General features: G+C 44.9%; 2 protein-coding genes across 3 annotated transcripts; one reads left to right on the plus strand and one right to left on the minus strand.

Annotated features, from left to right (window-relative positions):
• Nucleotides 1-827: 827 nt before the first annotated feature.
• On the minus strand, nt 828-9,085 carry LOC134068339 (ribose-phosphate pyrophosphokinase 1). 2 transcript variants are annotated; one of them, XM_062523864.1, is made up of 7 exons: nt 8,789-9,085; nt 7,743-7,926; nt 5,975-6,073; nt 3,731-3,855; nt 3,362-3,535; nt 2,726-2,885; nt 828-1,828 (listed from the first exon to the last, which is right to left on the minus strand). In XM_062523864.1, the coding sequence occupies exons 1-7, from the start codon at nt 8,908-8,910 to the stop codon at nt 1,736-1,738; spliced, it is 957 nt and encodes a 318-aa protein (XP_062379848.1). In that variant the 5' UTR covers nt 8,911-9,085; the 3' UTR covers nt 828-1,735. The 2 variants fall into 2 exon arrangements, with proteins under 2 accessions (XP_062379848.1, XP_062379847.1); XM_062523863.1 differs by having other exon boundaries at nt 7,737-7,926.
• Nucleotides 9,086-13,517: 4,432 nt separating this feature from the next.
• kctd12b (potassium channel tetramerisation domain containing 12b) lies at nt 13,518-18,545 on the plus strand. Its single transcript, XM_062523865.1, has one exon. It carries the CDS (start codon nt 14,436-14,438, stop codon nt 15,303-15,305), a length of 870 nt encoding a protein of 289 aa, XP_062379849.1. The 5' UTR covers nt 13,518-14,435; the 3' UTR covers nt 15,306-18,545.
• The last annotated feature ends 4,835 nt before the right edge of the window (nt 18,546-23,380 follow it).

Consider the following 23,380-nt stretch of genomic DNA (forward strand, 5'->3'; position numbering starts at 1 on the left):
CAGGGGAGCAAGACATCATGCTGAGATGCATGCATCAGGCTCCCCATAGGCCTGTGTCATACTGAGAAGATGTAGGCTATGCATCTATTGTTTCCCGAATTTCATACTGAAGTGAGATACATGCCTCTAGTTCCTCATATGCGAGTAGCCGAAGTTTCAACCAGACATCTCCCCATCTACTAAGATGGTTCCACATTGCATCTCCTAGCTTTGTTGATTTGAGGCAAGCTGGGAAAAAAACATTTGGTTCTTTATCTAGCCATCTGATGACCAGTTTCATCACTGATTGCATTCACATTTTTATTACTGATTTCATCACTCAGTATCATAACTCACTTTGATCCCATCACTCACAATCAGGGTTCCCAGAGTTTCAGAGTATTGCAGGAAACATATGATTAACTCAAAAAAGTTGTGCATGGAAAATATACTTATTGATAAAAGACAACTACATTTAAAATATACACATTTCTTTATATTATATGACCAAATCTCCTGTCTATAGAAGACTAAAATTCCATGATATCCCAGACCTATGAAACTTATCCAATACAGTGATGTGCACACTGAACATCTAGTATAGCAATGTGTTACTTTGTCGCAAGTAGGAGCAGGGCCACTTCATCAGTTTTAGACAAACCCCTTAGGCTATGCGCAGAACGCCCAGTGTGTTGAAAAGAGACATTCCTACAGATTACTTGTTAGACGATAACTTGGATACATTTTGATCACCATTAATAAGTTAATGTGGCAAGCCTAACATTGCTGAATCCTCAAAGAATTCTCAGATCACATTTAGAGGGAACAGAGGGACAACTCTCACCACATTCTTGACGTTTTTATCAGGACTCTTTAATAAGAACAAAGTTATCAATCCATAATGGAGTGTTCAACCCCCCAAAGAAGAAAAAACCAGCCACATACAAAAAAGCAGAAATGAACCGGAAAGGTAAGCACTTCCATGATGTGACCTCTTTGTGTAACTGTGACTAAAACTACTGTCCAGTGTCCATACAAATGTCATCTCTTTACAAAAAATGCAACAAAAAACAAAAGATGAAAAATAAAAACAGCACATCAACTCTTCGCCAGGAAGTTCTTGCCCTCAGACAAGCTTGTGTCTTGTGGGGAAAAAAGGAAAGGAAGAAAAAAAAGAGAAAAACTCACTCACTTACTGCCTTTCATCACATTCCTCATCAGGCATTTGGGTGGTGTTAATTAGAGGTCCCTATTGGCCAATATAAATTTGTTGGTGACTTTGAACACTTTTGACCATTCTGATTTGATTATCAAAGCTACAGTTAAAAATCAGGAACCAATAAATAAAATTGTAACATCACCACCACAAAATGACCTAAATATTTATTTTTAACTCAATAACTTGAGTTTGTAACAGCTGCATGTTGGATATGAACATTTTCGCCAAAGAAGGCTTTGTTTGGGAATCATTTTATGGATAGAGTCACTAGGGGGAATGGGGGAGTCCTCCACTCAGTCAGTCTGCCTGATGGGGCAGCCATCTTGCCAACTTGGAATAGAGGATTTGAGAGGAGATTGGATCAGCCATAGACAACTCTGGTACGGCGGGATAGAGAGAGGACCTCCAGGGAGTAGGGTAGTGTGTGTGTGTGTGTGTGTGTGTGTGTGTGTGTGTGTGCTCAAGTGTGTTTGAATGTATGTGTGTGTGTGTGTGTGGGGGGGGGGGGGGGGGGGGGGGGGGGTGGGAGACCAGAGATTACAAGGGTACGTGGCTGAAGAGGTAAGAGACTGATTCGCCATTGTGAGTCCTCCTGATGGCCTCTGCCAGGATCATGGAGATGTCAATGACCTAGAGAGAGAGAGAGAGAGGGAGAGAGAGGAGGGAGAGGAAGAGAGAGAGAGAGAGAGACCAAACATAACTTGTTAGCTGGACGTCAGCCATATTTCACAGCCATGAAAGGGAATAGGCCAGTGAAGGGGTATAGTATTCTAGAATTCTGTAGCAGTTAAAGAGTTAAAATGACTGAAGTCTGTGGGAGCCACTCAGGGGGTCAGGATTTGACTGATTAGCTTCGCCAATTAGCAAGGTACTTCCTCGTCGCTATTTTCCAGAAATATATCATGTCCGGTGCCATTTCTCCTCATGCTGATTGGTGGCTGTTCCACTCTCAGCTCATGCACGAGCTTAGTGTGGGCATGAATTCTCCTTATATCTTTCTTCTGTACCTTACCTTATTGGCTAAGTAAAATGGCACCGGAAACAAGACCCTAGAAATGCCATGTTGAAGCCTGAAAAAATCCTTACATTTTGGCAATTTTCACTAGCCTAGCATTCCCATTGAAATGAATGGGGGCGGGACTTGTTCACTTTCTCCGGTTCTTATAATACCTCCATGGAGCCACTAGTTTCAAATCCTTATAACATAGATTTAGTTATTCACAGACTGGAGAACACCAACATGTCGGTGACTGATTCAACAGCAGCACTGAAGGGGAGATAGTTTGTTCACCATTTCATTACAGCGAAAACATGATTATCAGAAAACAAATTGAAAAGAAAATCTTAGGTAACTCTGCTGATGTGTCTATGTTTATAATCTATATTTCTCAATAAGAGGTTAAAAACTAAATAAGAAAAAAAAAAAAACATGTAGAACTTAGTACAATGTTACTTCACTAGCTAACAGCAGAAGCCTGCAGCCAGTGGCGTAATAGGACAGTTTCAGGTGGGTAATAAGTGACACACCTGAATTTTCGGACAGTGCTTCATCTTCTCCTCCTGAGGAATGGTGTTGGTCACGACGACGGCTTCAAAGGCGGCGTTGTTGATGCGTGAAATGGCCGGACCCGAGAAGATACCGTGGGTCAAAATGGCGTAGACTTTTGTGGCCCCAGCTGAAATCAGCCTGTCAAGTCGCAGAGAGAGAGGCAGAGCGGGAGAGAGAGGCAGAGAGAGCGAGAGAGAGACAGATGGAGAGAGATATTTATGAACAGGGCTACCACGCTTTCTTTTAAATTAATTTAGCTAATGCTTTTATCCAAAGCAATAACATCCAGAGACCAGTTGTAGAGTCAGTCTCCCTGGAGCAACTCCGGGTTCAGGCAAAAGGGGCAGGCAGGCCACGTTTCTTAAAACCACTACACCATCGCTGCCCTACACCTTTTTAAACAAATACAATTTCACCTAAACTACACAGAAGCAGTCACAGTAAACACATGGAGGAAGGAATGGAGCAACTGCAGCTGCAGTGTCCTAACTATTTCAGGACCTTGTGTGTTAGAAGACCTCTCTGAGAATAATACAACCTCACACACACAGTCAAACTTTCTAACACTATTGCATGCATCCACATGAGCTCTAGATTCACACACACAAACTCACTTGTCAGCAGCATGGCATACGGTCCCACAAGTGTCGGCCATGTCGTCGACCAAGATGGCCACGCGGTCTTTGACGTCTCCGACGAGAACCATGCGGTCCACCTCGTTGGCCTTCTTCCTCTCCTTATGGATGAGCGCAAAGTCCACGTTCAGACGGTCAGCTATGGACGTGACCCTGCGGGAGCGGAAAAACTCATTAGAGGCAGGAAAAAACACTTGACAGTGACGATGGAAACTCACCACGCTCCAACCCACACACAGACGCGCGCACACACACACACACACGCGCACACTGAAGACAGAAGGCAAGCAGAGAGGGAGGACAGTGTTAGAAACCGGAGGAGGAGGTGATAAAAGCTATAGCGCTAACCTCTTAGCGCCTCCGGCATCGGGGGACACAATGGTGCAATTCTTCCATTCCGGAATGTTCTCTTTGATCCACTTAAGCACGGCAGGTTCAGCGTACAGGTTGTCCACGGGGATGTCGAAGAAGCCCTGGGTACACGAGGGGAGAAGCACACTGGGAAACTAAGTGCCAAGAGCATGTTACGCAAAATTGTTTTTGCCCCCCCATCCCCAAAATCTAATATTGTTGTGTTTTATCCAATGCCTTGCGGCCTTCAGAAGTCAACCTATGTCAGACAGACTATTTCTTCAACGTTTTCAATTTGCTCTCCAGCATCTGAAAACGGCAACACTTCACACAACACAAACAAGCTGATTCGCAGTCATTTCTTAACATTGCCTTGTTTGAATGCCTTTAGTCAAAAAGCCAGCAACTTCAGAAGACTGCCCAGCACAATAGATTGCAGATTGCCACATACTATGATATAAAGATGCGCAAACATTGTGATATTATTTGAGTGTTTACTCTGTATCCGGTCTTGGCACTCATGTTGTTTAAAATCTGACAGCCAAGATTAGTGTGACGCAAAACAAGAAGTGAAAGTGCTCCTTTGCGAAACATGTGTGGTCAAAATGTGGTTTATCTAAGTTAACAGACAGAACTTGTAAAAGGACAGACGGAGACCTGCTTATACAACTATATCCTTGAACAAAAAACAAATGTAGATTTAAATAATGACATTTCACATTAAACATGTTATGCCATGTTGAAATTCACTTCCCAACATGAGGCATTAAAGGGATAGTTCGGGTTTTAAGACACGAAGTTATATGGGTTCCCCGTCAGCAACGTTGTGCATCAGCACTGACTTACCCCGCAACAGCGTCCTGTGAGCCGAGATCCAGCCGGTTTTTGATGGTGAAGAAAGTAGTCCGGCAAGTTTCTGGGGTCACGAAAGTAAAGTGTTTTTCTTCTCAAAACCATATGCGTTCAAAAGAGTGATATATTTGCACCACAAAAACGTTGTCCAGGAAAAATTCAAACCTCGTTATCACTTACTTATTTTTCGCGATTCCTATCACTGCGCGCTACTGACAGCTGGACAACGTTTTTGTGGTGCAAATATATCACTCTGTTGAACGCATATGGTTTTGAGAAGAAAAACACTTTACTTTCGTGACCCCAGAAACCTGCTGAAGAAAATAGTCCGGCATCAAAAACGATCAAAAACCGGCTGGATCTCGGCTCACAGGACGCTGTCGGGGGGTAAGTCAGTGCTGATGCACAACGTTGCTGACAGGGAACCCATATAACTTCGTGTCTTAAAACCCGAACTATCCCTTTAAGGGCAGCTTGTCTGGACAGGTGGTTGAGTATTCCAGAACATTAATCACACAAATGACAGCCACAGGCAAGCACTCAGATTCTATCTCACCTTACCCTGACAAACAGTCTGAAAGGCAGCCTGATCGCTTCCTCTATGCTGAGATGGTAGTTCCTTCTATGAAATACTGATGGGGGACACTACGCAAGATTTTCACCTTTACCAAGCCAAAATGATGGTAAACGAACTTGTGATGGGCGAATCGTTCATCTAGCATAACTATACAGCATAGACGTAGCGAGTCACTGCCGAGAAAACCAGCCAGGCAACCTCCAAGAGCGGCGGCCCGCCAAATCTTGCAAGAATTGTGAAACATTACCTTGTCAGCAGACACAGCTCTTTTGAGACATCTTTTGTCTGTTATTAACCCTTCACTTCCACAACAAAAGCATTTGCATCGTGCACAGGGGAATACAGTAGGTCATGAGAAGTGTACTATTTACAACAGCAGAGTAAGATATGAATACATTGTGACACTAGAGGGAGCTCTACAGTCACCAAAAACACCTAAACCTGCTTAGTGTACCTTTTCAGAAGAACTGGGGTGTTCCTGTCTAAAACTGACCAATAGCTAACAAGCTTTGACTAGCTTTCCACCAATCCAACAGCAGCACAGTTGGTACCTGCCCTGTGATCTGAACTGAACAATAGCAACACACTCTGGCTGTAAGAGTAGGTCTGTTGAAAGGTTTACATTTCTGTGGAGTTTCAAACCCAGTGTCCAACGGTGATTAGTAACACACATCATCATGAATATGAGGATCCTGTTCAAACAAGCCACCTTAAAAATACCTACTTTACTAAACCATATAGCCACCTGCATAATGTGAATGTCCCTCTAATTGGAGTTTCCATCATGTGGAAAGTGTGTCAGCGAGGCCTACCTGTATCTGAGAGGCGTGGAGGTCCATGGTGATGATGTGGTCGGCCCCGGCCACGGACAGCATGTTGGCTACCAGCTTGGCGGAGATGGGAGCTCGACTCTAAAAGGGGGCACAGATAGCTGGTTAGAGGCAATGCCAACCCATCACCTTCTGCAGTGCAACAACAACCAAATAAGGATCGCTCACTCACAGAATATATAGCCATTTAAAACTATTGCATTTTAACCCAACTGGAATTAAAAGAGCCGAATTTCACTGAAATAAACTAGACAGACGTCGAGGGTATTTTTCTTCACTGACTGCATTATTTTCTCATGAAATGACTACATTAAAGGGGCACTCTAAATGTAAACATTGATGGCAAACATTTGTGTCTGTTTACACAATGGAGCATATTGATATCCTACAGCCCCTCACCAGAGAGGCAAACCAAGTACTTCACTAATCTGTGGGTACTATTGTCAACTGACGGTATGAGACCTTGTACCACTGAACACCTTGTGAATATTTCGGCAAAAAGAGTTCTTTCTCCATGCTTATCCACATGGACAGCCACAAACTGCAAGGCACTCGTGTTCCTTTAAACTACCAGTATTGGTGATTTTGTACTTGTTGCTTTGGTTCTGTGGTTGGGCGTTAAGACTGCTGCTGGCAGCACATGCATGGCACCCAGAGGGAGGACCGTTATGGAGCCTGGACACATGCAGTGTCTTTGTGACTGCCGTCAGCCAAACCTACGCATAGTCCTTGTGTCCGTGTCATGCTGTGTAATGTTAAATAGGTTCTGTTGTTGATCGGCCACTCCTGTGCATATCTGAAATGGGCTCAGCTGTGCTACAGTCTAAGGGAGTGAAAGGACTGAACTGTTTCCCAGCAAGTCACGAGAAGAGATAAGGAGAGGTTCGCCCTGTGCCGGTTTGTTTTCAGAATAAAGTGTCTTAACAAACATGAAACTGTTATCCAGAAATATGCCATGAATGTCCACAAGAATGTAACATCATTACCATTATCTCCGTCTCCTTTACGTTCTGAGACACACACACACACACACACACACACACACACACACACACACACACACTATTTTTCTCAGCTATAGAGAAACTCATGAGGAATCTCACTGTCCCAACAAAAAGCAATGTATGCCATGATGAGGTCTGGGAGTGAAGCCAGCGATTGGAACTCTTTATCAAGGCAAGACATCCAAACATTCTGTGACCTCTAGACTCATGGTCAACAAACATGAAACCATACAGCACACCTAAAATAAACCCTACCTCACAGATCATGACAAGTAAGATACTTACAGAAAACACATGCCCGTACTCTACCCAATTTGATCAAACAAACCGGTTTAATGACTTCTAGACGCTGTGCAATTTAAACTGTTTAACTCTATTTCAGACACCGTCTGTAGATGTGCTCTATCCTAAAGAGTCTTGATCTTATTGCAGTAAAGGAGCTCTCTGGTGTACACGGGAGACAAAAAAAAGAGAAGAGAACAAAGAAAAAAGGCCAGGTACACAAGCCACTACACTTGGGCATTTTTTAACTGCCCAGTTAGGACGTTCCAGTGAAATAACAACATTTTAACTCGAGTAGTGCCTTAGTGTGGAGAGCTTTTGCCCCTTCATCCCTTTTCCGTTCAGTGCCCTTAATTTCACTTTAACCCAGTTGAGTGTGTGTGTGTGTGTGTGTGTACAGGACAGCAGTGCACGTCAGTGGGGTGGATGGAGCATAATTGCAGGTGAACGTCCCTCACCCCCACCTTGTCCTTCTTGTCCTGGCGGGCGTAGGGGAAGCAGGGGATGACGGCGCTGACTCTGGAGGCGGAGGCGATCTTGCATGCGTTGATCATGATCAGCAGCTCCATCAGGTTGTCGTTGATCTCGCCACAGCCGCTCTGCACAATGTACACGTCCTCCCCGCGCACGCTCTCTCCTATCTCCACACTGGCCACAGAAAGAGAACCATTTATGAAACACAGACACGCACACACGCGTGAAATAAGTAAAATGCCTGAATACTTAGTTACAGTTTAGCTCTAAAGAAAAAATAAAGCAGAATTCGTAGTTAATGTCACAAACAGCTACATGTATGCACCAGACCTCCTGACAACAGTTGTGGCGATTTTAACTATCAAATGCCTACATGTTTTGCATGTAACCAAATTACATTTGGTTGGCACTAAATGCGTGTGTTCAGTAAGACCTGATATGAGGCTGTAGATTTACATACAACCAAACGTGTAAGGGTGTGGTACAGTGCAAAAGTGTCGTTATGCTTAATGCAAGTTCTGTTTACAAATTAAGAAACATTAGCAAAGGATGTGGATATCTAGTTATGAACAAACGCTGAAATGAAGTCATTGTCCTGTTTTCCAGCTCTGGAAACTTCTAATCGCTGTACGTTACACAACACCATCATCATTTAATTGAACTAAATGGGCTTTACGTTTTAAGAGCAATTTAATTGAATGTTAATCGCAAACTTTGACAGGCAATGGGGAAAAAAGACAAATCACGATGTTTGAAAATGATGAAACATTTCTGGACCACGCAGCAGAGTAACACATGAACTCGTGAGCTTAACCAACTAGTGACGTAAAATCAAATTGCATTATGGGACTTGTGGTGGCACATGCTTCAACCATCACATTCGCAGCTTTGCTTTCGCATCGGTAAACTCCATTACCCACATGGCCTCTTGGTACCCAATAGCAACACTTGTGGCCTCTACAGCAAGCGATGCTACTTAAAATGATAACTCCTGATGGTTCGATAAAATAAATAATGTCATACATTACACACTCACCATGTTTCTTGATTGCTGAACTTCTTGGTGACGACCTTCCCCAACTCTAAACCGAGTCTATCCGCAATTTTTTGGGAAAGGTCCTGGTGCGAGCTACCGCTAAAAATCTTGATGTTCGGCATCTTCCTGATGTTGCTTTTTCTGGCTGATTAAAATCCAACCCTGTTTAAAACTGTTAAGTCTTGGTAGGCTAATGATGGTTGCGATGTTACTTAGCAAATGGTCAAACCCCTAAAAGGTTGCTACCTTTCCTACCTCTCCGCCATCGTTGTCCTCACGCGCTCCTCTACAGTTGCGCGCGAGATTTCCTGTTAGCCCACCCCCGTGACGTCAAACAAGCACTCTTTCGTGCCCGGAATGAATTAGTCTATTCTAGGCCTACACTAAATATTTAGTCAAAGTCTTTGCCTTTATAAAGTCTCTTATTTAGTAAGCTCTGACTCCTGTCAGGTAAGTGCAGACTTGTTTTCATTTTTTTATTTGATGGTTGTCATATAGGCCTAGCCAATAAAGTTTGCGCAAATGAAATAGGGCCAACGTGTCTATTTGATATCAATAGCCTATGGGAGGGGTCCAGTTGATGAACAAAATTAGTTGCCTATTTGCCTACTGCTTCAACCTATTTTAATGTGGTTTCATGAAAAGGAATGATAGGCCTAATACAAATCTGACGTTTAATGGACCATTTATCTGGCTGCTCGCTAGGCCCTACACAAATCAGAGGACATCCTCCTCCACTTTCCTAGTGGAATGCAATCCTTGTCCTGGAAACTGTCCCTAAAAATATAAGTTATCGTTTCAGCCGCACTGTAAAGAATGGATGATGTTGGAAGACGGCCATAGTTCTACCAGTGCTTCACTGCTGAACTTGATATAGCCCATAGGCTACATTTGGCCACACCTTGATATAATCAAGCAAAGGCAATGTAAAGCTGTCGACCAGAGAAACCTGCTCACATTCCAGGACTTCTCAAGGTTGCATTCAGTTCACCAAGAAAGACAGGAAGACATGATCGAAGTTAACAAATATTGCAAGCCATTGAATTATTAACAAAAGACATAAGAAAATGGATGTATAGCAAATCAATTATAATATAAGCAACAAGAGAGAGTCTTTGACATAGCTAGGCCCCGTCCAGGTCACTAAGCGTGCAGACTCCAGCTGATCCTGCCGGGATGAGACAGGGGTGGAGCCTACCCCCTGGACGGCTGGACAAGGGCCAAACTGGTGGTGGTGAGGGAGGGAGGAAGGGAGGCTGGGAACATTGAAAATCAGCACCTGAACAGCAACAGAGCAGGTTCATGAGCCGATTCATTATCAAGGCCAATGTAAACTGGTCAGAAGTTATGATTGAATGAGTGACATAGAATTGAGTCTTCCTGACAGAATGCTGGCATTTGCATTTCTCTGAATATTCTCTGAATAAGTTATTTAAAGGCTTGTGAAATGTTGCCCTTTCCACATCTTCAGTAGAACTGAAATGAAGATTTGAAGATCAGCTGTTGGTTTTTTGGTGGTCTGGGGCAAGGAAATTTGCCAGGATGTGTGGATTTTACAGGATTTTTGGTCATTTAAGCCTCAAATGTCAAATTGAGCAAAGAACTTGAGAGCAATTATGAACTCTAACTAAGAACGCTAGGTTGCATTAATGACATTTCCTATCATAGTCTGTGAACCTCCAGAAATATCCTTGGCCACCCCATAAAAGTGTTGTTCTGCCACTGATCTGCAATACAGGGAGAGACCAGTAGATGTCAGAAACAACATTTGACACTGTCTGAGTGCTCTAGGCCAAAGCCGATATCGATGGCTTTGCTCTAGGCTAGTAGTCTAGTGCCTGTCGTGCGTTGTCATGGGAGACCATCACCTCCTACTACAAGTCATGGAACAGTGTGTCATCGGCCAACTGAGGTTAAAATGCTGATGCAACATCAGAATGTGACAATTAGTTTCTATGTTTAAATCTTCTGGGAGATTAGAGTTATCCACAAATTATAAAATTGATTAAATGACCGTGTCTGTCCCATACAAACAGCATAGGCTCTACTGTTGAGTCTGTGTGGGTCTTACAGTAAAATGTATTATTATTTATGAAGCTTTTCCAACATGCAAAGGGCAGCACAATGAAGCATTGTAAGCAAATGTTTTGTTTGTGTTCCTCTACTTTGGTATTTTTCTCTTATTTGGGTTCAGGGTTTGGGGAAGTTCATTCCCTTTTCCTGTCTACACTGACAGTCTGAAGGAAGTGCTTTCCCTGGGAAAACGCTCCTGGTTCAGCACTGCATCTCAGCTCAGCTCCGGCTGCCTGCCCCCTTGTCCCGGCCTCTCCCCCCTCACACAACCCAACTCTTCCATTTTTAATAAGACGTCGTATCACTGACTCACAGCTTTAAAAAGAGAGATAATGTACCAGCAAGTCGCCGACTTCTCCAGATTTACAATACTGGAGGTGCACAGTGCACATGCGAGGGACTGTCAGTGCATCCTGAGAGGGGAAATGTATAACACAGAATTATTTTTTCATGGGAGGGCTATACTTAGTCTCAGCAAGGATCCGGCTGGGGATCACTGTGCAAAATGAGATATGACAGGTTTAGAGGCCTGTGCAGAAATGTGACCAGCTGACAACAGAGAGAAGGGCATGTGTGTGTGTGTGTGTGTGTGTGTGTGTGTGTGTGTGTGTGTGTGTGTGTGTGTGTGTGTGTGTGTGTGTGTGTTTTTTTGCCCAAAACTCCACCATTTTTCACGTTTAACATGAGGAGGAGAGCAGAAGATATTCATGGGCTGGGAACAGTGACCCTCGGCCCTCTGGTTAAGAACACACAAGAATCTTCGGGGAATATTCTCAAATGTCATAGTTTAGCTACCCCATCCATCTCCTCTCTGGGCTACGCCCTTGCCTACGCCATTCCTGTTGGCTTTATAGAGAAGTCTGTTGAATTATGGAGATCTTTGTTTAGCTTTTGCCCTGTATTCAGTTTAGTGTGTGTGCAAAGCAGATATTTCCATGCTTCACTGTTGTGATTATTGTGTACCACAGTGACAGTTACCCTCAAAGAGAGAGAAAAAACACTCTGGAACATGACCAAGTGAATAGTCTTTTTTATTATTATTATTCATCTGAAACCTTGTCCTTTGTTTTCATCCTCTGAACAGGGACTCAACTGCCTGAACTGCCAACCAGCTGCACCTGTGGGACACCAGCCAGCATGTCAGTGATGAGAGAGTGTGATGAGGGAGGGAGAGAGAGAGAGACAGAGAGAAAGAGAGAGAGTGTGTGTGTGTGTGTGTGTGTGTGTGTGTGTGTGTGTGTGTGTATGTGTGTGTGTGTGTGTGTGTGTGTGTGTGTGTGTGTGTGTGTGCGCGTGCATGTCTGAAAGAGAGAGAGACAAAGAGATAGAGAGAGAGAGAGAGAGAGAGAGAGCTGAGTGAGTGGGATAGAGAGAGAGAGAGAGAGAGAATGGCCTTGGTTTACACAATCCAATGTACATACTCATTGAACTGTTGGCTACTTTGCGGCATACATTGACTGGCATGATGAGAAATGAGTAAACCAAGTGTCAGTGACGAGAGTGATGCAACTGGAGAAAGACAGAAAAACACGAGGGCTGAAGGCTGTGGATTATGAAGGGGCCATTTAAATCACAGGCTGCGCTGACAGGAGAGATGACTCGGCTAGATCATAATTCTTACTTGGGTGTGACTCAGTCTGCCCCGGGGACTGTCCTCGAGTGAGGCAAGCACTTTCACGGATAGGACAGCGACCTCTGGCAGCCAATCAGCTGACTCCGACCTGACCTATGGTGACCCCTGTAGAGTGAGTGCTTCCTGTGAAATGTTAATGATCTGGTCACTTAGCCTTTTTGATCCCTTATTAGTGAACATTAGGACAGACAGCCATTTTACTTCCACCAAAGAAGTTGTGTTTTGTTTAGTTGGTTTGTCTGTTTGTCAACAGGATTAAAGAAAACAAAAACGATACAGTCCAGTCTGGTTATTTATTAGGGAAGAGGTTTTTGGGAAATGTCCACACTGCAAGTCTGATGTCTGCACACTTCACCACATATTTTCCCTTCTTCTCTCCTCTCCTCCTTCTGCACTACAACACGTATAAAGCTTCTGGTAATAGTAGCCTACTGTTTGATGTAGTTGTGATCGTTATAAGCTCTCCTCTGCATCGCAGGTTGAATGTCATTCCTCATTTTCGCAAATCACTTTGGATTAAAGTCTCTGCCAAATGAACACATAGAAATATAAAGCTATACAGCAGAAACTACTGTATGTATATATTGAGCATTGACTGTCCATTGCTTTCCAGCTATCGCAAGGTGTCACTATTGTAGAACAAACCTACGTGGCCAATTAAAATGTCGGAACAATTTTATTTTATCGCGCCAGCACCGACAGACTAAATTGGTGGGCTCCCCTAAACATTTATTTGCATTAATTATTGATCATCTACTTGTTTGTTTTTTTTTTCATGACGCTTTTACTTCAAAATCATAAACACACTTTGAGCCTTATGCCAACAGACTCCTTTGATTGTGATTTTTTATATATATATATATATATAAATATTTGGAGTGTTGTGTGTGTCCCTGTTCAGAATATTTAGGCCAGGCCAGCGTTGTTGGCGGATTGGGATAGGAGGTAAACATCAGCCACATAGACGGATTGATATGAAGCGACGTCACTGTCACGTAGGTGGAGTTTGCAAGAAGAGTATTACGGGCACCATTGCTCGGAGTGCGAGGAACGAGACGCACTATCGCGGAGGGTGCAGAGGTCTAGCTGTCTCACGGAGAGAAAGAGCATCCTAACAATGGATGGTTGGGAGATCCTTATGTATGTTACTGTTGGAGGACACTACGTGTTCACAATTTTCTTCGGCTACGGTCTCTCCTTGTACATAGAAAGTACAAGGAGAAAGTGATACGGAGGAGAGCTCTGGCAAGTTACCATCTGACCGACGCTTCTTTGCCTCGTTCAATGTGATAGTTTAAATGACATAGTCTACTCTTTTGCTTTGACGATGTAATGCGGTAAGCACAATTGGAGAGTGCACTGTGATGAATAGCCTAGTTTAAAGCTTGCTTTGCAGTAGGATAAAACAGTCACGGTTTAGAAACTCTCCTCATCTTAGTGTATGTTAGTATATCAACATAGTCGAGTCAGCGCTGAAGCAGTTGCGACGGGCAACATTTACCCTGCATGAAGACACCACTCTTCGCTGAGCGTTCCTAACTGGAGTCGAGTTCGTTTTTTTGCACATTCGTGCCACAGCGTACCGTAGCGCTCGAAAATCCCATCCTGGACCGGGAGCGCCTGCTGCATTAAAGCACCTTTTATCGGATTGTACCCTTGGGCTCTAGCTCTCTCAAGCGATTACACCCACCTTTTTTTACAGAGAAAATAGCTTAAAGCCACAATTCCCATCGGAAAACCGTTAGAAAACGTTGTCTGCTAGATTGTATGTCGCCCGCAGCTGTGCGCGTAAAATTGTGCATTAGTGAGGGAAGTGTGCGAGTGCGAGAGCTTTGAGACGGGGGCAGTAGGGGTGGCCCTTGCTCTCTGGTCCAGGACTGTGAGGGAAGATTTGCGGGGAGGATACACTTTGACGCACTCACCACCACCACCTCGGCCATCATGGCTCTGCCGGACAACTCCAGCGGCTTGCCTGTGGAGGAGGTGCCTTTCCCGGAGATTGTGGAGCTGAACGTGGGCGGCCAGGTGTACATCACGCGCTACGCCACGCTGATCAGCGTGCCCGACTCGCTCCTGTGCCAGATGTTCAGCCAGAAGAGCACCAAGGGCCTGGCGCGCGACACCAAGGGCCGCTTCTTCGTGGACCGCGACGGCTTCCTGTTCCGCTACATCCTGGACTACATGCGGGACCAGCAGCTGGTGCTGCCCGACCACTTCCCCGAGCGCGGCCGGCTGCAGCGCGAGGCCGAGTTCTTCAACCTGCCCGAGCTCGTCAAGATGCTGGCGCCCAAGATCAGCAAGCAGAACTCGCTCGGCGACGACGGCTGCCAGAGCGACCCCGAGGAGTCCTCCCCGAGCGCCGACGTGGCGGCCCGCAACCTGGCCACGCTGGGCGCCGCCGCCGCCGCCGCCGCCGCCTGCGCCAGCCTGGCGTCCAGCTCGGGCGACGGCAAGCGCTCGGGCTTCATCACCATCGGCTACCGCGGCTCGTACACGCTGGGCCGCGACAGCCAGACGGACGCCAAGTTCCGGCGCGTGGCGCGCATCATGGTGTGCGGCAAGACCTCGCTGGCCAAGGAGGTGTTCGGCGAGACACTCAACGAGAGCCGCGACCCCGACCGGCCGCCCGAGCGCTACACGTCGCGCTACTACCTGAAGTTCACCTTCCTGGAGCAGGCCTTCGACAAGCTGGCCGACGCCGGCTTCCACATGGTGGCCTGCAACTCCACGGGGACCTGCGCGTTCGCCCACGAGCAGACTGACGACAAGATCTGGACCAGCTACACCGAATACGTGTTCTACCGTGAGTGAGACAAGACGCTTCAACCCCCCCCCCACCCAAATCCCCCCATGCCCCCTGCCCGCATACCACCTCCAGAAAACACCCCCCACCCGCACCCCCCCTCGCCCTTCGTCCCTGCCCCCCTCCTGTGACTCTATCTCGTCCCCTCCAGAGCCCACATCCTTGACGGCTTGCTCCTCTAGTTTTAGATCGTGGGGGGGGGGGGGGGCTGTTTAGACATTTTGACCTCCCCACCTCCGTGTCCTACGAGAGCCCCCGCCACCCTCCTCATCTCTGCCCCCTCGTAGCTTGAGATCCCGCCCGAGTGTGCTACGGCTCTGCCCACCTGACGCTTCTTTACCTGCGGCCGGGAGATGTCTGGCCGCCTCCAACTTTCCCCGCTGCAAGGTGTCTGCCCACCTCTGCATCCCATCCTTTTTTGCTCAGACAGAGAAACTGCATCCTGCAACCTTCGCCTGTTTACTTGTTACGTGGTTACGTTTCCTGGCCTCCTTGTTTTGGTTGAAGCACAAAAAAATTGTGACAGTGAGCTTGTTTTTATTTTTCTCTATCTCTCTCTTCTCTCTCTCTCTCTCTCTCTCTCTCTCTCGCTCTGTTATCTCTCTGGTGACGTCTGTGGTTTGGTTCAGAGTTTCTCTGTATTGACAGCTGTGTATGTGTAAGAAACAAACAAACAAACGGAGAAAAAATAAATAAATAAAAACTGGCAGTAGAGCCACACGAAAAAGGGCTTAGAGGAGTGAGTGTTGACCCCAGCAGCTGTGACTATCCACAAAACCCAACGCTTCTCATCTGACTACCAAATATTTGGGACACCTCGCCAGTGTTTTTTTCCCCCCTCCTATTTCTCTTCCCAGAAAGTCGGCCAAGCTTCCCGACATGCACAAGAGGTGCTTCTCCCTCTCTCTCCCTCTCTCTCTTCCTCTCTTGCTCTCTGCCTGTCGCTCGATTTAGTTTCAACAACAATATTTTTTACAACGTCTCTGGGACCAAAGCTGTCAAGCTGTGCAAATGCTTAGACCATTAGGGGAAGGAGACCTTTACAAACCACCCCCTACTCTTTGAAGTAGGTGGACCAATCTGTCAGATCTCAAAATGTGGCTAGTTGCTCCATGTAAATAAAGGACAGTGGTTGCTATGATACGAGGAACACAGATCATACCGGGCGTGCTTAAAAGCAAGGAAATAGAGGCGAGCTATACACAAAGAATCTCACATTGTATCTGAAGAGCCTTCTCTACACACACTCTCTCTCTCTCTCTTATAGAGACATTTATCTGTATTGGTGGTTGCTAAAATAGATGTTTACCACAGTAAAATATTGTTTGAATTGTGTGTGTGTGTGTGTTTGTGTGCGTGCACATGTGTGTGTGTGTGTGTGTGTGCGCGTGTGTGTGTGAGCGCATTTGTGTGTTGATGTGCATTTGAGCGCGCACACTATACATGTTTGCATGTAGGTGAATGTCTGTGAGTGAGAGAGTGTGTTTTTTGTGTATGCTGAGTGGATGGACAAACACACACTGCATAAAGTGTGAGACAGAAGAGAGAACAGGGATCAAGTTGTCTTGTTGGAAGCAGCCAAAGAAAAAGCCCCTTTGGTTGCCCGCTGTTGCTGATGAACTGCTGGTATTGATTGTGCAATGAGGCGTTCAGCACTCTAATCGCCCACACACAGAGCAGAGAAGTGAAATGTTCGTCACACACATACACGCACACACACACACCGGCACACAGACATACACATACACATACACACAGACATACACATACACATACACATACACATACACATACACACACACACACACACACACACACACACACACACACACACACACGCAAATGCACCTGCACACAGACATACGAATACGCACACGCACACACACACACACACACACACACACACACACACACACACACACACACACACACACACACACACACACACAACCACAAATAGATTCATAGATTCATTTCCCTGCTCCTCTCATCATGAATGTAACAGTTTGGCTGATCAAAGGGGAAGGATTTTTATTCGCTTTTTATTATCCTTATTATTATGTGTATTTTTTTTCTTTTTTGCTGTGAGGAATCATTTGGATGATGGTTGGCCTCTTTTGTTGGCCAATCGCCAGCCATTTTTGAAACTTTTTTTTTCATGAGAGTAAATCTGCATATTACGTTTAGCTTTGAAGATATTTTACTTCTGTGTATTGTGATAATAGTTCTTTCGTACAGTCTGTGAAGAGAAGTTTCCAAAGTTTCCCATTTTTTTCTCTTTTTCATTCACACTGTAGCAGCAGTGTGGCTGGTATATTATGTTTTTGTTTTTGAAATTAAACTTTTTTAAAAAGCAGGTTTTAGTGGTGAGGGTAGAGCATACTGTTTCAGGTGATCCCCTCAGGACAATAACAGCATCCTTTACCTCAGTAAAAGTACCACATGACACATTAATAGCACACATAAATAGCACACATACTGTACACACACACACACACACACACACACACACACACACACACACACACAATACCAGGAATGTGTGGTCATTCATTGTTATCCTTTATCATTATGAGATCCAATAACAATAACACAATATGTTTCACCCTTTGCCTAAGGCGATGGTTCCCCTCACAAAGACGAATCAGTGGTGTTATCACATTATGAGACACATAACGTAACGTCGAGCTTGCTCGTTATTGAAAGTGCCATTTATTGTAATTGCTGAAGCCTGAGGATAGCGTCAGCCTAGCATCTGTTCACAGTGGTGTTTGTGTGCAGACTAAATCTTAGTGTCAAACCCATAACATGAATAAAAAAAACTTTTAATCTATTAAAAAAGCTATTATTTTTTTGTCATCTTTTTTGTCAAATGGTTACATGCTAAAGTTTTTTGTAATATTTTTCCTCTATATTTGTATTCTTTCTCATTTTTTACATCTATTCATCAAAAAGTGCTTTGTTAATAAATAGAGAATAATGTTATTATTGAGAAAGATTTAAGATGCGGTGATGATTAGGTAATACCGTGGATAACTTCAGCACTACGTGGCTGAACATTTGCAACAGTACTGTGTTTTTCTTTTCTCCAGTTTATGAACATTTACCAGTTTTTCAGTTTTTCTTCTTTGTCGCGGCGCGTAGAGTGGAGGAGATAATCCTTGCAGTATTTGTTATTCAGAAATATGTTGATGTAAATCTTTCTGGCCGGTGTGAATGGCAACTATTAAAAATCTGTTACATCCTAATCCCATACCTTCATCTGTTGGAGCTAGTAATTATGAACGGGGTACTATAGATATATAGAAAGAGCGATAGACTGAAGAGATGCATAGCAGAGAGAGAGAGAGAGAGAGAGAGAGAAGGGGAAGACGATGTACATTGTGTGATAGCCAGAGAGAAGCGAGTGCAAGATGAAACGTTTGGAGTATTAAACCAGATTATCATGTTTGTTTTTTTCTCTCCTGCACACAGTTTCTTCAGCATGAGATGCCCAGTCTTTCTCTCTCTCTCTCCCTCTCTCTCTCTCACTACCTCCCTCTCCCTTCCTCTATCTCATCCTCCGTGTTTTGTCGTTGTCTTTCTCCTCTCCTGCTCTCTCTTTTTAATTTCCTCTCTCTCTCTCCCTCCTTCCATCTCACTCTCTCCTTCTCTCCCTCGTTCGTTTACTGGGTCCGCTTCCTCCTTACTCACTTCAAAGGCTGACCGAAGGAAGGTCCAGAATAGAAACAAGGACAAACATATAACAGGCTCTGTCAAAGCTGATTACCCTGCTGGCTGCTACTAATCTCAGTAATTAGACTAGAGTTGCACCCTCCTATTCGCACAGAGGAGAAATGCTACCATTGATGAATTGCCGGTGTGTGGGGAAATAAAATCAACATAACAAATCAAATTAAGTTCTCTTCCTCTCGTGAACAACGGAAACCACCCATCCCTGTCTTCTATATTGATCAAAGCATTCAGGTCCATCGGGTAGCCATTGAAATGTGTAGCCATGAAAGATGGATGACAAGGTTAATTTTCAGGGACTGGAGCAAAACAGAGTTGACCAAAGGCTCTTAAAGCGTCGGCCAGTAAGCAGGACACACACCTCCATTGATTTACATCTTGTTAGGGACAACAGCACAAGAAATGGATTTGGATAATTATAGCAAAGAAGGTGCTAGAAAGAAAATAGAAAGTTGTTCCGTAAGGTATAAAGATGGGAGAATTACTGAAGGAACAGGCAACCAAAACATCAAACTTTTCAACAAAATCTATCGCTAATAACGTTGTGAAGTATAATTGACTTGTGATTTTGACAGTAGTTAGTCTCTCTCAAGTAAATCTTGTTGAAGCTGTTAATTCACCCAATCATCCCAAATGATCAGCTCCATAATTCAATCAAGATTTTAAAAAGCACTTTAAAAAGCAGTTGCCACCGGATCAATAATATGTTGCAGTCAATCTTCATCTTGTTTAGTTTATGTCTTTCCCCAGTGAGCACTGCCCCAGCAGGTGTACGCCCAGTGACAGGATGTGAGGTCAGGCCTATTCATCATCCGCACACAGCTTAATGTACTGAAACTCACCAGTCAGCAAACTCACTGCACCTAAGGACAGCAGCTTTGCCTCAAAACAATGGCTCTTGTCTTAAAAAACAGAATAAATCACATCAGATCTTCATCCTTAGAATGCTCTTTTTACTTTACTTTGCTTTACTTTAAGCACTCAATCTGTTTTAATGCAAAACGAACAACCGTTGGATGTATGTTGTTGTTGATCAACTGATCATAATAGTGTAATTACAAAAGTGTATGACTGTCACGTTCCATATTATTATGTAAAACCTGTAAAACGTTCATGCATATTTCAGCATGTTAGTATAGGTGTACTGGAATCATGTGATACAGAGTGTATTATGTGTTCCATTTTAGGTACAGTATGTCCATCCACCATTAGACTCAATTTACTGTAAAAAGCCATATGTGTGATGGGAGCTTTCAGCCCTTAGGACATGTCTGCAGGCCTCACTTGTCACTATACCGCACATGAACACACACACAAACACACATACATACTGTACAAACACACACACACACACACACACGCACACGCACACACACAGGCACACGCACATGCACACACGCACATGCACACGCACACACACACACACACACACACACACACACACACACACACACACACACACACACACACACACACACACACACACACACACACACACACACACACACACACACACACACACACACACACACACACACACACACACACACACACACGCTACAGAACCTTTCATAGGTGCAGCAAGTAACCCTGGCTTCAGACAGTACATTTTTCTTTACATTTTGGGTTTACCCACCTCTGCTTTCATTATGCTGAAGAGGTTAGTGCAGCACCTCTGAGTTGCCTCAGTGGAAGCTACCCAAAGGGGTGGACAAGTTATATTTAGAGAAATACACATGTATGGAGGGCACACAAGAGGCAAATCATTCCCAACGGAGCGTGTGTGGATGTTTGAGAGTGTTGCGAGAAATAAAAAGCACCTCAAAGCAGATTGGGAACGAGGGAAATATTCAACGTAGTGGATGAATATGCAAATGAAACCATGCTTTAAAAAGAAAACTGGGAAATCTCTGTAAAATGTTGCATTTGTTCGACTGCCAATAGCACTGAGCTGGCGTAGTTCTAAATGAAAATGAGAGGTTCTTATATACGCACATGAATTGGCAAAATGTCACTATACCCATATGTCTTGTGACCCATCCAGGTGATGAAAACAATAACATCCACAGACCATGTTTCTCATGGTGATTTTTGTTTTGTAGAAAACACAGCCTTCGGGGCTTACCGACGATGCTGTTTAGCAGTTTTGCTAATTTTGGCTTGTGTGAGTCCAGTCATTCGGGGAAAACAAACATGCTGGGCTCAACAGGCGCCTGAGCCTCTTTGAAAGCGGGATTCCGCTGAAAAGCTGTTCAGTTCGCGACTAAGCACTGGAGCACACCGCCGCAGCTCTGTCTGCAGCTCAGATACCCTGCTGGCAAGACACACACACACACACACACACACACGCATGCACGCACAGATGCACAGACGCGTACACACACACACACTCACAAGTTATGCAATGCAGCTAGACTGCCCACACATTCAGCTGCTACACATGCACATTCATGTACACACACACATAGACACACTCACACACACGCATACACATACACACACACACAGACACACACACACACACACACACACACACACACACACACACACACACACACACACACACACACACACACACACACACACACACACACACACACTCATACACCATGGGAATGGGGAATGGGGAATGCAATACTTTAAGAAGTCAAGATAAGGATCCTGTAAAAGGGATAAGGGATTTGTAGGGACAGGTGCCTAGAGGCAGAGAAGCACACACACACACACACACACACAGGCTAACATAATCACACATTTTCCCATGTACTGTGGTGTAAGTGTGTATCACTATAGTGTGAGCGTTGCCTATGACAGTGTGCTGTGCTGTGTTGTGCTGTGTGTGTGTGTGTGTGTGTGTGTGTGTGTTCCATGTCCTCTCTCCTGTTACAGGTCAGTCAACATTTAGCCAGGGACCTCAGTGAGCTAAACCACGCATCCCTAATCACCACCACGGATGGAGAGAGAAGAGAGAAAGGAGGGAGAGGAGGGGGAGACAAGTGGAGAGAGAGAGAGAGATAGATAGAAAGAAAGAGAGAAAGAGAGAGGGCCAGACAAGGCGAGAAAGCGAGACGCAGAGGGAGAGAGAAAGAACGAAAGAAGGAGAGATCATGGAGGGACAGGATAGGGAGGAAGGGAGGAGAGGCGAGAGGTTACGGTGAGACAGTGGAGAGTGTGAGAGGGAGCAGACGAGGGAGGCAGTGGACACAACCCAGACACACACTCCACCTCCGCCGGCAGTTTTCATATCCACACATCACTCGCACCGACTCATGTGACACAAACCCTGTGACATGAAACTCTCTCCCAATCTCTTTCTACCTCTCTCTCTCTCTTTCTCCCTCTCTTTCTCTCTCTCTCTCACACACACATATGCAGAGGTGATATGAATTTAATATGATTTTTGCTATCACTTAGATTCCTTCACACAGACTCAAGTATCACTGATACGCACACACACATACACACACACGCACACACACATACACACACACACACACACACACACACACACACACACTTAACCCCTCAAAGAAAACAAAATCTATTACAGGGTGGTGTGTGTTGCCTTGGCATGATTGATTCATCGCTAGAATAATGCTACGTGGACATAACAGAGGAAAAGCAATTATCTTGTAGACTAAGACAGGCACCAGGAGGCCTATGTGTGTGTGTGTGTGTGTGTGTGTGTGTGTGTGTGTGTGTGTGTGTGTGTGTGTGTGTGTGTGTGTGTGTGCGAACGTGTGTGTGTGTGTGTGTGTGTGTGCGTGCATGTGTGCGTGTGCGTAGGAGTGTGTGTGTGCGTGTGTGTGTGTGTGCGTGTATGTGCGTGCGTGTGTGTGTGTGTGCGTGCGTGCGTGTGTGTGTGTGTGTGTGTGTCACCTCCCTGGTGTGCTGAATATGCTGCTCTGACACACACCATGGCGTAGATGGATATCGCCTGGCTGTCAGGTTGTTTTCATCAGTCGCCTCTGGTGGAGAGAGAGGAGGAAAAAAAACCGCTCCGGACGAATAATTAGTTTGATGAAGTCTGATGAAGGAGTGGGGACTTGGGCCGAGTCTAAAATAACTTCACAGAGATGGGAAGTCGGAGTTTCTGCTGTGCGGAGAAAAAAAAAGGTGATGAGTGTGTTGTGGAAATATCATGGGAGCGAACAAATTCCCACTGTCCCTGGACTGCATCACCCACATTCCCTCATCCTCATCCACTCAGACGTGTGTGCACACGTACACACACACACTCACACTCTCACACACACACACACTCTCTCTCACTCTCTCTCTCTCTCACTCACACACAGCTGTACACAAATTATGAACACACACACACACACACACATACATGCATCGCAGC

Source organism: Sardina pilchardus, chromosome 21 (genome assembly GCF_963854185.1).
Source record: "Sardina pilchardus chromosome 21, fSarPil1.1, whole genome shotgun sequence".
Lineage (NCBI taxonomy): Eukaryota > Metazoa > Chordata > Actinopteri > Clupeiformes > Clupeidae > Sardina > Sardina pilchardus.